The 18316-nt window shown below is 35.1% G+C and overlaps 2 protein-coding genes across 2 annotated transcripts; one reads left to right on the top strand and one right to left on the bottom strand.

The window, feature by feature from the left end:
• Positions 1-3214: 3214 nt before the first annotated feature.
• Positions 3215-3610, bottom strand: LOC140035733 (uncharacterized). The gene has a single exon (XM_072077086.1). It carries the CDS (start codon positions 3608-3610, stop codon positions 3215-3217), a length of 396 nt encoding a protein of 131 aa, XP_071933187.1.
• A 3224-nt stretch (positions 3611-6834) lies between these two features.
• Positions 6835-12098, top strand: LOC113724484 (uncharacterized). The gene is made up of 3 exons (XM_027247383.1): positions 6835-7240; positions 7696-8676; positions 8770-12098. The coding sequence occupies exons 1-3, from the start codon at positions 6835-6837 to the stop codon at positions 12096-12098; spliced, it is 4716 nt and encodes a 1571-aa protein (XP_027103184.1).
• The last annotated feature ends 6218 nt before the right edge of the window (positions 12099-18316 follow it).

Raw genomic sequence — 18316 nt, forward strand, 5'->3', positions numbered from 1 at the left:
CTCCCAAGGGCGAACCCAAGGGTATCGGCGGGCCGCCTGCCTAACTCGCGCCAGGACTCAAAAATTAAAGCAATAAAACTAGATAAATCGAAAGAGCACTATATACAATATATACAATCCCAAAAGTTATATTTACATCTTCAAAAGTCTCGAGTCAAACCACTCTAATACACTATAACCACAACCAGCAGAAGATAGACCCTAAGGAGGGTCCTTATACAAACCCCCAAAACAAAAACAACATACTAACTGTCCGACTATTACAATCAAACCTAACTATACTAGTGTGTGTGCCAAAAGTTCCCCGCGTCGGTCCCTGCTAAGGAAAACAAAAGGAAAGGGGTAAGCTATATGCTTAGTAAGTAAACAGGGGCGAAAGCGTAAATTTCACGCAACAACAGTTACACAGCAAGAGTAAAGCAAAAGCAGAAAAGTAACATCACATAATAAGGATACAGGTGGCTCCAAAGCCAATTCATGTGCTATGTATGATCTCCTGCCGACACTCCGTCGACCACAATTAATGGTCCGTAGAACTTCACTTGTACTCCCACCGTACAACTTATCACCCTCTCTGGCTAGGCACCTCACAAACTTGCTCGAGCGAACGAAATTGAGCTTGGTTCACAAGCTCGGGTCACAAACTCGATCCATATAATCGGTGAACCGGATTCACAAACTTGGTGACCTCAAACCAGGTTGGACTGACTTCGACCAAGCCCTAACCGGCTCGAATAGTCCATCTAAGTCATGAGATCGGGCCCCAAACTCACAAATTTCACAAAATTTATTCAAAAGTCACCCCGAGCCACAAGCTCAAGGGGTTTAGTTCCAAAATGATTTATATACATATGTCATGTACAAATGTGTGCGCAAACTAGGGTTTAGGTCGAGTGCGATAAAGTACACCCTCGTCTAGGTACCCTTTTCATACATATCGAAACACATAAACAACTAACACGTAAGAGCGGCCTGAATACTTACTCAACGAACAAAAGAGCAAAAGTTCGAAATTTGTGCCGCGAGGAGTAGCTAGTTGGCCCCACCGGCTCCACCTAGCTCACCACCGTTTGAAATAGAAGATTGCGTCACATAATATCATAAATGGCTACTAATATGCCTAAAACAGGCAAAACGGCAAAATCGGCACATACGAGTGCGGAAACGGCACACGGAAACGGGAATGGCGGCCTAGCCATTTTGCCGTCGAAACTGTTTTGAGCCTAATCAAAGCTATGAGTGTCGGATCATGGTACATGAGGTACCGTTGTGAAGCTAAGAGAAAAGTCTATAACTTTCATGAAGACCCCTAACTCCGGATCTGAACAGAGATGGGTCAAAAGTGCAGAAAACCGTTCCAGGAATTCGCACTCCAAAGTAACAGACAGGGTATGTTTGCTGGACTATAACTCCCAGCTCACAAATCCAAATCAGGAAATTCCAAAGGCATTAGAAAGCTGAGACATAAGGCTAAAACTTTGATGTTTTGGCCAATACCTGAATCCACTCAGAACAGAACGAAATTTGAGTGTCAAAGTACCCGTCAGAACTGTCCAGATTCAAAGGCAGTTCTGACGATCGATCTTGTTTTGGTCATAACGGGAGCTACGGAACTCGGATTTCGACGCACTTTATACCGTTTCGAAGCTAAAACCAAGATATACATTTCTTATGAAAGAGTCAATGCCCACATCGTACGGTATCGAAACCGAAAAGTCACGGGCAGAAGCTAAACTAAAAACGCACAGAACCTGATGTTCAAAACAGGCTTGAGTATTTCATCTATAACTAAGGATACGCTAATCCGTTTGACCTAAACTTTTACAGGAATATTTAGGACTTAAGAGGCTACAATGTTGAAGAAGGCCACTCAGTCCAATTTCGAGTGTAACTACGTCAAAAATGTAACATACTACACCAGAATCGCAAAACAAGTTCCCAAACCGTATTCTAGTACAAACATCATAAAGCAGTCTACATAAGTCCAAATCCAGAAATTCCAAAGCCATAAGAAAGGTTAGAAATAGGGCTACATTTCATTAGAAGACTGTAACAACCAATTCTGAAGCAATTCCAGCCAAAACAACCAATTACAGGTGCAATTCTTACATTCGGGTAAAACCAGGACAGCAAGGGTAATTTTGACTTTTCTCATTCTACGCTACTCCGATTGACCTGAAATTTTGTAGGCACCTCTAAAATGTCATTCCATACAACTTTCATGTTTTAAGCCAAGGCCAATTCAGCCTCTAACTAGGAGCTATAAAACCGGGCAGAATGTTCTTCACAAAACCCTAATTTTCTAAAATTTCTTCCAAACCAGAAATTGGTTGCAATTAATCACTTTTTCCACCTCCTAGAGTCATTAAACATCATTTCCAATCATCATAGATAGCCACACAATCATTTTCATATTAAAACAGAAAAATCCCCAAAAATTATAAAAGTTCATCAATTCAACCACAAATCAAAATATAATCCATCAAATGGCATCTCATACTACCACTAAGCATGATTTAAGCATCAATAAAGGGAGGAGAGTAGTTCTTCACAACTCACCTTAGAAACAAGAGAGAGAGAGCAATAAGTCCTCTTATCTTTCCAAATAACACCACACAACACTTCACTGTCACTCCTTTAAGTGGTTTTATGGAGCAAAATCAAGGTTGGATGGTTGAGTAAGTTGATTGAAGCAAGATTGAACCCAAAATCTTGAAGAGTTTTCTTCCTTTTGTTGCTCAAGAAATTCGGCCAAGATGAAGAGAAAATGGTGAAGTTTTGGTTATTTTTGTGATTTATTTGGTCAATGGTAAGACAAGGAATAGTAGTCTTACTTAAGGACTAATCCAAGGGTGACATTTGTCACCTCCATTAATGCAAGTCTATCACTTTGTTCCCTCTCACTCTACTCCATAAAGTATCCTCTAATCTTCTACATTTGCTGTATCATAACATTCCCAAGCAAAATAGCCAAATTTGGGACAGTTGTAGCACTCAATTTTTGAGTTATCATACCTCCTTTCATTCATGTTACGATAGTAACCACGTCCTCTTTCTCTTGCTCTTCCACAACCTCTAAATGATTGGTAGCTTTTCTCCTTATTAATTTTGTTGTCACCATTTCCTCTTCCTCCTCGGCCACGACCGTGTCCTCTTTCTCTGCCAAATCCTTTTTGGCTCTTTTCTCCATCATGCTTCAAAGATGCTTTGGCTTTTAGAACTTGCTCCAAAGCTCTTCAAGTTTTTGTTTGATCTTATCTTCATGAGCTTGTAGGGAGCCCTCTAATTCTCCAATGGTCATTGAGTCTAGATCTTTTGACTCTTCAATGGCACACACCAAATAATCAAATTTGGGAGTTAATGACCGGAGAATCTTCTCAATCACATGAACATCTTCTATCTTTTCTCCATATCTCTTCATTTGGTTCACAATAGTTTTCACCCTTGTACAATAATCTGAAATTAACTCAGACTCCATCTTCAAAGCTTCAAACTCACCACGTAGGGATTTAAGCCTCACCTTCTTAACTTTGTCAACTCCTTGGAAAATAGTTTTCCATATCTCCCAAGCTTCTCTTGATGTGGTTGCATCAGCCACCTTGTCAAACATAGAATCATCCAAAGCTTGATGGATGAGTGTGAGTGCTAATTGATCCTTCTTTTTTGCCTTTGACAAAGCATCTTTTTCATTTTGGGATAACTCATCTATATTTGTTACCTCCTCATAGCCATTTTATACACTCTCCCATTCATCTTTCGAGCCAAGCAAAGCCTTCATACGAATACATCATCTTTCATAATTTTCTGTTGTAAGTTGAGGAATTTGAAGAGAAGTACTTCCACTATTTGCCATTTCTTTCTTTCAGTATTTCACTCTCACTCCTATATTTTTCTCACACTTTGGAACCAAGCTCTGATACCACTTTGTTGGGGGGAGAGGATATATCAAAACTCACTTTTCCTTCTCTTATTAAAATTTGATAATTACAAAGGGAATTTATACATGCATAAGTGTCTTCTTAAGTTCATTGTGTGACTCTTAGATTTCGTACATTCATGAAACTTACTGAACATTCCAGCTACTTTATTCAAATCCTAAACTACATAAAGCCGCCAAGGCTCCGCTACAGTGAATTGTCATGGTTTCCTTGTAATTTGCTTGCTCATTTTGGCTTCTTCTGTCTTTGCACAGGCCGTGCCCTCAGCTGTCTTGGAGGATTGCCATCCAGATTTGTGATTTTGTGACCTTTTATGTTCCAATTTTGCCCTCCTATCTTGGTTCCTTTGTAATTAACATCCCAATTTTGTACTTTGTGGTCTTTGCCTCTTATTTCTACTTTGTGGTCTTTGCCTTTTATATTCCTCCTGCGAATTTACACCCATTTACATATCAATTGACAATATGCATATATTAGTTCTGTGCATTTTTGTATTAGGATATGAATTCTCTGCAAAATTTGAATACATATTAAGCCATCACTTTTTTACAAACTTTTGCTTTATAATCTATATATATATTAATTGCTTGCATTTTTATTTTTTCCATGCAAAAAAATTGTACAAACTTTGAATATTCATTTTGTCGCCAAAATAAGCCAAGAAAAAAACTTGTTATTTACCCAATAAATTATAAACCAATTGTTCTATTTTGTGTTCCCTTATATTCATACAAAAATCCTATTTTAATAATTTTTGTTGCATATATTAAATTATTAGCTTATAAATTTGACATTTTAAAGATAAGTAATTTGACATTTGAAACGTAAGCATCATAAAACAAATATAGCAAGTATAAAGCAATAATTAGTTACATATCTATTTATAAATAAATACACAATTTTGTTTTCCAAAAAATCGTAGCCTAAACAAGGGATTACTCATTACATTCTTATTCTTACAAATGTAAGATCATTTTCCTATATTTTACATAAAACAAATATAGCAAATATAGAACAATAAAGCAATAATTAGTTACATATCTATTTATAAATAAATACACAATTTTGTTTTCCAAAAAATCGTAGCCTAAACAAGGGATTACTCATTACATTCTTATTCTTACAAATGTAAGATCATTTTCCTATATTTTACATAAAACAAATATAGCAAATATAGAACAATAATTAGCTAAATATCCATCTATAAATAAATAAATATATAAAATCTTTTTTCCCCAAAATGCTTGTCCAAAAAACATGATTATTAATTACATTCTTTCTCTAAAAAATCTAAGATCATTTTCCTGTATTTCAAAAATGTTTCTTTCGCTATATTTAGTTCCAGAGTTCTTCTTATTCTCTATAAAATCAATAATTACTTAGATATTAGCTTGAAAAAATATAAGATACCTTGTGTCTGTTTCAAAAATATTATTTTAACAATACTCATTAATTAATAAATTATTCTGATACTTTATCCCTTTTCTATACAATTCCATCTTGCCGATTTCCTCTTTTCTTCAATTGCTTTTTATATTATCAGCTCTTTCATTGTGTAATTGATATTTAATCTGCTCATGTGTTCATTTGCTATTCAAACTACTGTTTAACCACGTGTTATTCATCTAATTGCATTCATACTACTTTTTCATTTTCCTTTCACATCAATCATTTTCACTATCTAATCTTCATTAAATGCATCCACTTGATTGTTTGGTACTTGCAATTGCCTATCACCATTCATAATATAATTATTCTTATTCCTCCCACTCTTGTAGCCGTCCGATCTTTATTGTGATCAAATTTCACTTTTATTCAATTTATTTCCGGTTCTTTCCTTCCCACTATCTTTCACAGCTAAGCTTCTTCATCCAACTATACTGCAAGTTCCTCTCGTTCCTGTTTTCCCTATTTTGCTGTATCTTTCTTCCTGCAATGTCTACCTGGTAAATTACTCTCTTATTCTTAGTTTTCTTCTATAAATCTCTATTTTTATTTTACACTTAGTTTGTTTCGCTTATGTTGTTTATATATCTCATCAATCACTGCTTTTCTTCCATTAATAACCTCTCTGTGATTTTTCCTTCTTATAGCTTCGTCGGATATGTACTTCTATCCTTATGTCTTATTACTCTTATTTATGATGATGCATTTATACCTCCCTTGCATGCTTTTCTCTCCTACTGGATCTCTTGCTTTCTACCCATGCAAGATTCCTTATTTTTTTTGTTACGTGCTTTCTTTAGCACCCTTGTCTGTGCTTTTACCCATTATAATTTTCATGTCATCTGCATCTTATTTTGTTAGCTTTCTTTTGATAGCAGCCTTTTATACTATCTCTTCCCTTAACTTTTTCAAAAAAAAAATTATTCTCCTATGTTCCATCTTAGAAACCGATGTGTATGATAGTTGTTTAATTTGCCATCCCTATTTCTTAGATTCATTGCATGCATGATGTTTTTATGTTCTGTGACATTCCATTTTACTCTAAATTCTTCTTTGTTGATTTTTCTTCATATTCTTGTTATATTTTTTCTCCTCTATTTTCCATTTCATTTTACTAACCATTTTTATATATTTCAGTTACAGGCTCTTCTGTCATCTCCTCCTTCTTCCGTTTCTTCATAGCTTTTTGATATCAGATACAAGGTAACAATATCATTTTATATCCCTTTTGCTATTTTATAGAGGCTCTATATCCTACTGCCTTATATGAGGTTTCTATATTCTTATTCTGATGTTATCTTTTACATTATTTTCTACGTCGACGCTCATTGTGATTTCTGCACCATTATATTTGTCATTTTTCCTGAGTTCATTGATCAACTATCATATACAATCATTCATGCTGTTAATTATACCATATATTTCTCTGTGTTCATTACTTTTATTTAGTATGCCTCGAAAACGTAAATTTTCCTCCCAAGATGAATACCGCATCGAAAATAATCGACAACGTCGAGAAAGATATGCTGCAGAGATAATCAGACGCCAGCAGCATGCTACGCAGATGCCTACCAAAAACGCACAATCTATTCCACTGCATCCACCGCATGCTGTTACTGTCACAGATGTTTCTTCTGTCCCTATTTCTTCAGAGCATGAGGACGATTTAATTGATGTCCCTATTTATACTAATGCATCAGAAGCTACCAGCTCTTTGCATCATCAATCTCTTGATGCTCTTTTGCCATCATCCTCTTTTGTTCCAAGTCCCTCCTCATGCTTTCCCTTGCTTGCTCCACAATTTCCTCGCGTACTGGATAGCTTATCTACATCAGCTATATCTGACATTGATCCATGTATCTATTTCTTTTTTCACTCTTTTCTATAATTTTCCCCCCTGCTTACCTATCATCTCAATACTATCTAAATTCATGATTCTTTCATTCATTTATATGTATATATATATATATATATAGACAATCTTCCTGCAGTCAATGATCCTGTCTTACAAGATCTCTTTGGTTCACCGTCATCTCATATTACTACTCAGTGGTTCAATTGTCCCATTTCTACATGTACGCTTTCTGCCTATTTTAATAACCTCCATAACTATTCAATAATATATAATTATAATACATATCAATGTTGCAGTCTGGTTTTCTCTCACTTTTATAGCTGAAATCATACTAATCAATTTTCAGCACAGTCAACGCTAATGACAAAATCATCAAATTCATCCTCGACTATCCAAAATCAGCCTGGTGCGACAGCAGTCTTTAATACCATCTTTCTTTGTTTTATCTCTTTATAGATAATAGAAACCTTTTCTATCCTCCTATTATAACTTATCAAAATTCCTATTCAATTCTTCTAGCTCCTGTACGCCGCAGAAAAAATACACCATTGCTCCAACAAATACAATTAGAACCAACCATCCTCCCATCTGTTCCAGATTGTCCACATTGTCATGCTAAACGGTTTTATATGGAACCGCCAAGATTTTGTTGTGCATCAGGAGAAGTTCGTCTAGCAGAAACAAAAATGCCAGATAAGTTGCTGCAGCTTTATAAAGGAAACACTCCTGAAAGTATTGAATTCAGACAATGTATCAGGAGCTACAACAATATGTTTGCTTTCACATCATTGGGAGTTCATTATGACAAAGAGCTGAGCAAAAGAAACAGAGGCATCTACACATTTCGAGTTCAAGGACAGATTTATCATTTTGTCAATCCACTGAAACCTTCTACTGGTGAAAAAGCATCGAATCTGCAGCTTTATTTTTATGATACAGAACATGAGATGCAAAATAGAATGGCTCTGTCAAGCAAATTCAAGGAATCGATTGGTCAGCAACTAAAATCTGTCCTTGATGACAATCCTTATTCTATGTTTATCCGAAAATTGGCAGACATTGAAGAGATTGATAAATACAAAATTTTCCTGAAATCCAATCCTGGATTAGATCAACGTGTTTTCAATGTTCCTTCAGTGTCTCAAGTTGCAGCAATTTGGTCAGAGAATGACAATGTTAATGGAGACAAGTCAAGAGAAATTGAAATATGTACAAAGACAGGAGATAGAAAAATAGTTAAGCAATATTATGGTTGTTATGACACGTTACAGTATCCACTGATATTTGCTCGTGGAGAAACTGGATGGCATCCTGGAATTCTTAGAAAAACAAAAACTCAGATTCTTCAACAACCCCATCAAACTTGTCAAAAGGAAAATTTGGTTTCTATCAATGAATACAATGATATAGAACAGCTATTTTCTGCAAAACAAACAGGTATAACTCCAATTACAAATATTTATATTCTTTGATTCTTATTTGCTCTCATATATAAGTGACCTCCTTCTTACATTTTTCTAATCTTAACAGCTGCCAAAAAGAAAAAAAGACAAAGACCAACTGTCTCATGCAGAGAATATTATGCTTACAAATTCCAAATGCGAAATGGAGATCAGTCAAACTTGCTGCATATCGGCCGTTTATTCCAGCAATATTCTGTTGATACCTATGTGAAATTAGAGACATCACGCCTTGAATTTCACAGAAGCAAACAGAACAAATTGAGAACAGAGGCCTATCAAGGATTGCTTGATATCATAGCAAAAGGCAACACTAATGCATCAGATGTGGGAAAACGTATCATCCTGCCCGCAAGTTTTATAGGAGGGCCAAGAGATATGCGACGGCGATATATGGATGCTATGACCCTTGTACAACGTTATAGAAAGCCAGATATCTTCCTTACAATGACCTGCAATCCATCTTGGCCTGAAATCAAGAACCATTTGCTTGACACAGATGAAGCTCAGAATCGGCCAGACTTGATAACACGAGTATTTCGTGCAAAAATAGAGCAATTGAAAGAAGATCTTTTCAAGAAACATCTTTTTGGTCGTGTTGCTGCTTACACCTATGTTATCGAATTCCAAAAAAGAGGTTTGCCGCATGCTCATTTCTTGATCATCTTAAAGGAACAATCAAAGATGTTCTCACCGGAAGAATACGACAAAATTGTTTGTGCAGAGCTTCCTGATAGACACAAGGCACCATACTTATATTCTTTGGTTATAAAGCACATGCTTCATGGACCATGTGGATCAATGAATCCAAGTAATCCTTGTATGAAACAGAATCACAAGTGCAGAAATAACTATCCGAAAGATTTTTCAGAGTACATAAAGCATGGGAAAAATTCATATCCTATTTACAGAAGACGGGATGATGGCACCAAGATCTATATCAGAGAACATGAGTTAGATAATCGATGGATTGTCCCTTACAATCCATATCTTCTTGCAAAATATGACTGTCACATCAATGTTGAAATATGTTCTGCCATTGAAGCTGTAAAGTACATCTACAAATATATATACAAGGGTCATGATAGGGTGATGTACCAGTTGACAGCTGAGCAAGCAAATCAAGTCATTGATGAGATAAAAAATTTTCAATCCGCAAGATGGGTATGTGCACCTGAAGCTATCTGGAGGATATATGCTTTTGATCTCAGTGTTATCAATCCATCAGTTATTTCGCTTCATTTACATCTTGAAAACTACCAATCAATGTGCTTTGACAAGAATCGTCCATTGACAGATATAATTACAGACGATAGGCTTTCACGAACAATGCTAACAGAATTCTTTGCAATGAATCGGACAAATGAACATGCAGAAAGCCTCAATCTTCTGTACAAAGAGTTCCCTCAGCATTTTGTCTGGGATGCAGATGATAGAATATGGTACACTAGAAAGAGAGGACAGGTCATTGGACGTGTTATAGCAGCACATCCAATTGAAGGAGAGAGGTATTATCTCAGAATATTGCTGATGCATGTTCGAAAACCCACATCTTTTGATGACCTGAAAACAGTTAATGGTTATCTAGCTTCTTCATTTAAAGAAGCTGCAGAATTGCGAGGTTTCCTTCAAATAGACAACGGAGCTGAAGAATGCTTATCAGAAGCTATTCTCTACGGAATGCCACAATGTTTAAGGCAGCTATTTGCAGTTATCTTGGTCCATTGTTCACCAGCTGATCCACAACAACTTTGGTCAAGATTTCAACCATTCTTATCAGAGGACATTGCAGCAGACTCTTGTTTATCAGAAAATGAAATCATCATGAAAGTCCTTGCTTTGATTGATCAATATTTACAGATAATGGGAAAAAGTATAAAGGATTATGGTTTCTCAGACTTCATTCCAGATTCTCGCTCTATCTGTCTTACAAAAGAAATACAAGCTGAAGCTGACATACCTGTCTCTAGAGAAGATTTAGCAGCAGTCTCTATGTTCAATCCTGGACAGCAATTTGCATTTGACAAAATAATGGAAAAAGTTAATACAAACACTCCAGCTGCATTCTTCATTGATGGTCCTGGTGGTACGGGAAAATCTTTTCTCTATAAAGCACTCCTTGCAACAATTAGATCAAAAGGAGACATTGCATTAGCAACTGCAACATCAGGAGCAGCTGCATCAATACTTCCAGGAGGTCGTACTGCTCATTCACGCTTCAAAATCCCTCTCCATCATGAAGCCAGCAGCACATGTAATCTTTCTAAACAAAGTGCAATCTCTCAGTTAATCAAGAGTGCAAAGCTCATAATATGGGATGAAGCAGCAATGGCAAAAAAATATGCAATTGAGTCCCTTGACAGATTTCTTAGAGACTTGTTAAGTTGTGATCACATCTTTGGTGGTAAAATCATTGTTTTCGGTGGCGATTTTCGGCAGACTCTTCCAGTAGTGAGGAAAGGCCAAAAGGAAGATTACATCTCTGCATCACTTATCAATTCATATCTCTGGCCACACCTTCAAAAGATACGGCTGACTGAAAACATGAGGGCATCTTTGGACCCATCATTTTCAAATCTTTTGCTAAACATTGGAGATGGAACACAGCCAACCATTGCAGATGACAAAATCCAGTTACCTTCTCCTATGATCATTCCTTTTATTAATGATGAAATATCATTAAACTCCCTCATCAACATTGTTTATCCATCACTGTCTGACTTTCTGCCCAACAATTCTGCTATGATTAATAGAGTCATTCTCAGTACAACAAATGATATTGTCCACGAGGTCAACCAAATTTTGATCCAGAAATTCCCAGGTGAAGAAATCAAATACATCAGCTTCGATCAAACCATAGATCCAACCAAACAAGCTGATCACGGTGACTTCTTAACTACTATTCACCCTCCAGGATTACCCCCACATGAACTGATTTTGAAGCAGAATTGCCCAGTTATACTTCTAAGAAATCTCAATCCTGCACAAGGATTATGCAATGGAACACGTTTGATTTGTTTACATTTCAACAAAAATGTTATTCATGCACAAATTTCTGTTGGAATTCATTCTGGTAAACAAGTTTTCATTCCTCGCATTCCATTGCATAGCTCTAATGATGAATCATATCCAATCCCTTTCAAACGCACTCAATTTCCAATCTCTCTCTGTTTTGCTATGACAATTAACAAAGCACAGGGACAGACACTTGATTTTGTAGGATTATATTTGAAAGAACCAGTATTTTCACATGGTCAATTGTATGTTGCATTATCAAGAGCCAAAACAGCTGATAATGTTAAAATTCTGCTTAGACCTGTTGCATCTGATTCTTTATCCCATAATTCTACACGCAATGTAGTTTATCAGGAAATTCTGGCAGCTGCAACTCATGATTAAGTACTTAACCTGAATATCTTTAATTACAAATACCTTTATTTCTTGCTCTATATATTTACATATCTCTGTCACTAACAATATATTTTTCATATTTTATATTTCAGATATGGAAGATAGATGCACCACTGTCAGTACCTTGACAGACAAATCAAGCGAGTGGATGATAAAAGTCATCCTGATTGAAAAAACAAACATCTTCCCAGGAAAAGATCATAACACATTCCAGCATTTCATGTTTGCTGATGAACAGGTAAATTCAACATTATAAATTTGTAGCATTAAAAAAGTTTCAAGTATAGAAATAAATATTTTCCATCCTCAAATTTATTTATCATCACATTTTCAACTAATTAATAACCATTTCCTCTACAGAATGAATCCATCCAAGGAATTGCTTTCACTAGAGATGTAAATTATGCAGACACCAAGCTTCATCTCTACCATACTTACTACATTGGCAATGCTGCTATTTCAGCCATCACTGATGAAAGAAACCAAGCTGGTTCTGTGCCATGGCAACTAACCATAACCAAAACAACTTTCATCAAGCAAGCACAGAAACAAAATGAGCTGACCCTGCACAATCGATTCCCATTAACTTCCTTCTGGAATCTTGACAAATATAAAAACAATGATTCCATCAGATTTAGTAAGCCTATCTTTACTTTCATCATTTTTCTAATACAAACATATATACCTTAAGTTTATTAATGCTAACAGATTATATTTATTGAATGACCTTATCTGTCCAGATCTCCTTTGTGCTTTAATTCAAGGATTCCCAGAATCTATAATATCAACAGCAAGAGGACCACGCACAATTCGCAGATTCATCGCTGTTAATCCTGAGTAAACCTTTGCCTCACTATCTTACTAAACAGTCTTCCATATAGTCCATCTTTTCATTCAATCAAATATCCATATCATAAATTATCTTTTTTATACACTAATATCTATATATTTTTCAGATGCAGACCAATGGTCTTCACCATGTGGGAACCATATATTTATATTGAAGGAGTTCAGCTCATGAACATTATTCACACATGTCCAATAGTTCTGCTTGTACGCCCAAAGATCACAACATACTATGGTTAGTATACTACTTATCTTTAAAATCATAACTCAATTAACTCATGAAAACTAATATCTCTAATCAAATACTCTGTTCTGCCTTCTTTTTCTCTTTTGACAAATAACAATTGAAGGAATTGACATTGCTACTCGTCCCAATAGTACAATCATCCTTGACCCACCGTTGCAAGAAACAGCTTCACTACAAACTTGGTATATATTTCTTTCTTTCCTATGCTCAATCACAGACACTTTCACATTAACAAATAAATATAACAAAAATTTAAACAAATATTGTAGGTGTGATGAAAATAGAGCATATATTCAAAAGGTCATCAGCCAGAAACTCTATGAAAAAATCAATCAAAAAATCCTTGCTCCTGCACATACTCAAATAAGGCCAATCTCACAGATCATTGCCTCTTCAGAACTGGTAACATACATTTTTCCTCTTACATGCTCTACCACAAAAAATTTACATAAATAATTTCTTTACATTGATCATCATTTCTAACTCTCTTCTTTCCAATAGATCAAAAACTTCTGGATCAAAGGAACTCCATCAATAGTTAACATCGACCAGAAGTTTTTTATTCCCAGCTGTCCTGCATGCGGTAAATCAACTGGAGCAATGATGGATATTGAATTTGACTGCAACTTCTGTGAAACAAAAGACACAAAGCCAAAACCAAAGTATGTATTTCAGTTCAATGAATTATATAATTCCGTTTTTACACTACTAATAATATGCATCACCTAACTTTGATCTTATCACTTTTACAGAGCAAAACTCCAGCTCAACATACATGACGACACTAGCTACCTATCTGTTGCTGCTGAAGAAAAATATGCTGAAACTCTGCTTGATATGACTGCTGCTGAAATCTATGACAGATATACCAAGGTATATATTACATTATTCTTATCTATAAATAAACTATTCAACACACTTCGCTATTTCCATTACTTAATTTACATTTTTTTACAATAATGCAGCAGCTCCCAATTCCTATTGATATAATCAATCAAAGAATTGAAAAACAAACATTGCTCTGTGAGATGAGATCATATCTACCATCTCACAGACAATTTACGCCCCTCTATTTCCTCACTGCTTTTCTCCCTGATCAATCATCAACCCCTCCTCTTCTGGAGCACACAACTGACCAAAAAACACCAGAATCACAAGCAGAAGAGTTAATTCAGACAATAACTCCATCTGAAGACCTCATCACACCAGCTGACGAATCTGCACCTCCTGCCACTCCAAGCTCAATCTACAAAAATATTGCCTCAGCTGGATCTTCTATATCTCACACAACAGATATCCCTCAATCTCCCATTCCAATAGCAGCACCATCCGCCAAGCGAAGCTTAGACAAAGAATTTGACAAGGAATCTAAGCATCAGAAGCTCACATGAAATCCATTGTCTGAACGTGACACACTTTTCAAAAAATCACCTGTAACCAGCTATGCATCTGTCTTCATACTTTTGATTCCCTGCCACTATCTATCGCATTTTGTTGGCATCTGCTTATGTACAAAGTAAACATGAAAAAAGCAGGATATATTTTTGTTGGTTTCCTAGGAAACGTATGTAAAACTACATCATTAATATGCCACCCTACTTATGTTAGTTTATTAGCTCTCTTTACTCCAATGCATCTGACACATCTCAACAAAATTATATATTCACATGACAACAGTTTCATCAAAATACTAACAAAACAAAATAATAACTTCTTGTCTTTTTCCAATCCATTACTGTATATTCACATGTCCACCAAAATAATACATAAAAAAATATGACAATAATACAAAAATTCACCCACTCATATCACATGTTATCCACCAACAACAACCACTATAAATACCATAAGTATAAGTAAATATAACTAAAATCAAACAACCCAAAAAACTCATGGCAATACCAACTTTCATAGATTGGTCAATAGAAACAATAGAAGAAAACGACCTCCTGATAACTTGCCTGTTTTATCTTCATACTATTAATGGACAAGCACTTCAAGTAATCCAAGCAACCCCAATATCCAATAACAGCTTTACATATGAAATCAGCACCAACTTCATAAGAGCTATAGGTTCCAGATTTATTCAACCCCATCTTCAACATTGGTCATCACACTTTGATGCAACAAATTGGCTCACATCATTCATATCCAACTATCCACCACCAGAACTATTATCCAGTAAGTTTTCTCCTCTTATATTCACATACTATACATTTTACACTCTCTTTACTAAAATATAGCTTATTTATTTTCCACTCACTACCTATAAATTATGCATCTATCAAAATCTCAGCTTCATCACCAAGCTCATTCCTCGTTGAATATAAACAAGCAAACCCAGAAGCATTGGTAAACCAATAAACTTCATGCTTACATATCTTCATTTCCACATACTTTATACTATACCTTATCCTTTTCTTTCCAGAGAATTAATCCATCATTCTATCCACATTTGAGAAACTACTGGACAAACACAATGATTATACGAAATGGAAATCGCACATGGTTCATCAAACTCGATACCAGTTTTCAGCTATCTGGATGGAACAAATTCATACAAGACCACAACATACAGAATGGCTCCATTCTTCGTTTTTTGCACATCGGATGTATGGTCTTTAGAGTTGCCATATATAATCCAAATAACTGTTTAGCTTGTCATGAATGGAACATCCTCCTCAATCATTCACAATCATCAATTGGATGCAGTAAGCAACTCTTTCTTTATACAACAATCTTATCTCTCTATTATAAAATAAATTAACCCTTTCCTTTTCTTATAACCAAAGTGCTCTTCACAGAAGAAGAAAGACTAATGACGCACTTCTCATTTTATATAATGCTAAAAGCAGACGATCTCGAATCATTGGTCAGTTTCATATAAATTACATTCTAATCAATATAATTCATACAATACATTCCTATTCTCCTTTCATAATACAACCACATTTTTTGCCCCTTTTCTATCTCAGGTACTCATCGGTGATATACCATCACATATACAAACAAATGACGCAGGAATCATCAATTGCTATTACGCTAAAACCCGATGGATCTTTCAACTAGAAGGAATAGAAATAACAGAAGGTTGGCCAACATTCGCACAAAAACACTTCCTATACGAAGGAAATGTCATTCTATTCACGCTCCTCAATCAAAACAATTATCATCTGCACCTGTTCAGTAGAAACTTTATTCAAGAATCATAATCAAACATCTCGACCACAATAATACCACTTTATATTAACATGTAACATATGTTATTTATATGAAATAATTATAACTTTGATGCTATTTCTATGTATACAATTTTCCCTCCTTCTTTATATTTATTCGCTTATTTATTAATTTTCTCCAAAATATATATAATACCAAAAATATTAAATATGAAAAAATTACAAATTCTTTTTATATTTATTCACTTATTAAATATCAAAAAAATATACAAGTCACTAAAAATCCTATCTACATCCAATACATACAAATAAATAAAAATTCTATATCCATCTAATCAATATATATAAATCAATTATAGTGTTTTATATCAATACAAATCAATCAAAATCATATATCATTAACATACATAATTGCCACCCCGCGGAACCGCGGGGTACCAAGCCTAGTAATATAACAATGCACCTAGTCGCTTAGAACACCATAAGACACTTCTAAGAGAAATCTAGAAACTTTAAATTATTTCTAACAGACGATATCCAAGTATACGCATGAGAGAACATCATGAAGCAACACGAAGAGTTAGATTTGAGCCTATGAGCCAAAAAATTAGACAAAAAACTGAGAGAATCAACAAACTTGCCCACTACATAGAAAACCAGCAGAAGAAAACACAAGATTTAAACCTTTTCTATGTTATACTTACAAAGGAACCAAACTGATAGCCAAAATACGAACACATTTATATGATCAATAAATTACAGTAAAGACGAGATTTTGTTGCAGCACAAGATCTACATGATTGGCATTAGATTAGATTGCTAAAGATTAGGATGAGACTTGAATTCTACCTCCTTTTGTGGAAAACAAGGTATGTTTCTTTTTAGGGTAAATTACTTATTACCCCCTGTGGTTTTATCTATTGTCATATGATCTCTCTAATGTTTCAAAATGTTTATTTCACCCCTCTATTGTTTTATGTAAAGTAAAATTTGACAGAAAATAGCTATGTAACATTGTTAGTTGAAATACCAATAGTGCTCTTACTCGAGCACTAAATTAATCGACGGTTTAACCACTTTGTATAAAAGTATAGGGAGATTACGTGGATAAATGAAAAAATTACATGGCGATAAAGTGGATATTTATACAAATTATAGGTAGTTACATGGATATTAAGATTTTATCATCTGCACTTTTAAAGTGCATTTGGTTAAACACCATAACTAATTGTGCATTTCCTCCATTTTCCACTTTACATGAAACTGCAGAGGGTTTATGTTGCTATTTTAAAATATTATGGTGGTCATCTGACATTCTGTAAAACCACAAGGGGTAATAAGTAATTTCCCCTTCTTTTTAAGTTCTTCAAGTAACAGTTTTAAAGGTGTCGCTTAATCAGCCAAATCAAGGTTTTGTTTGGTTTTTCCTAAAAACCAACATGTTGATCATGGATCAAAATGATTTTATTATTTCTTGTGCTCTAGGCTGAAAGAAGGTAAATGGACATTCCAAAAGTTTGATCAAAATATGAACCAAAGAAAGGTTTGAAATCACTAAGGAGATTCGGGGAGGCAGAGAGAGATTCAATGTCTAGCAATCTATTGCAAGACAGTAACATTAATGCAGATATATATTCTGTGTCTACAATGTGAAACCAGGTCTTAATTTTACAGAGCAAACCATCATTAAAGTGACGCAACTTCCCTCATCCTTGTGTCTATTGTTGGACCTTAAAAGATATATGGAGTGGAGTGAAACTTCATCTAATCATGGACATCACAGTTAAACTCATGAGTTTTCTCCAAACTAAGGAGAATTAACTGATGCAGGAGCAGTCCTATAAGGGTAGAATGGACAAGTAAAAGGATAAGGAACTTAAATGTAGTAGGTTTTTGAGACAGGTAATGGAAAAAAGTTAAATCATTTTAATTGA

The sequence above is a fragment of the Coffea arabica genome, chromosome 2c (assembly GCF_036785885.1).
Source record: "Coffea arabica cultivar ET-39 chromosome 2c, Coffea Arabica ET-39 HiFi, whole genome shotgun sequence".
NCBI classification, from domain to species: Eukaryota; Viridiplantae; Streptophyta; class Magnoliopsida; order Gentianales; family Rubiaceae; genus Coffea; species Coffea arabica.

Coding starts and splice junctions, on each gene's coding strand:
- LOC140035733 (XM_072077086.1), bottom strand. CDS start 3,610: ATGTTTGACAAGGTGGCTGATGCAACCACATCAAGAGAAGCTTGGGAG.
- LOC113724484 (XM_027247383.1), top strand. CDS start 6,835: ATGCCTCGAAAACGTAAATTTTCCTCCCAAGATGAATACCGCATCGAA. Junction 7,241..7,695: donor TATATCTGACATTGATCCAT/GTATCTATTTCT, acceptor ATCTCTTTATAG/ATAATAGAAACCTTTTCTAT. Junction 8,677..8,769: donor ATTTTCTGCAAAACAAACAG/GTATAACTCCAA, acceptor TAATCTTAACAG/CTGCCAAAAAGAAAAAAAGA.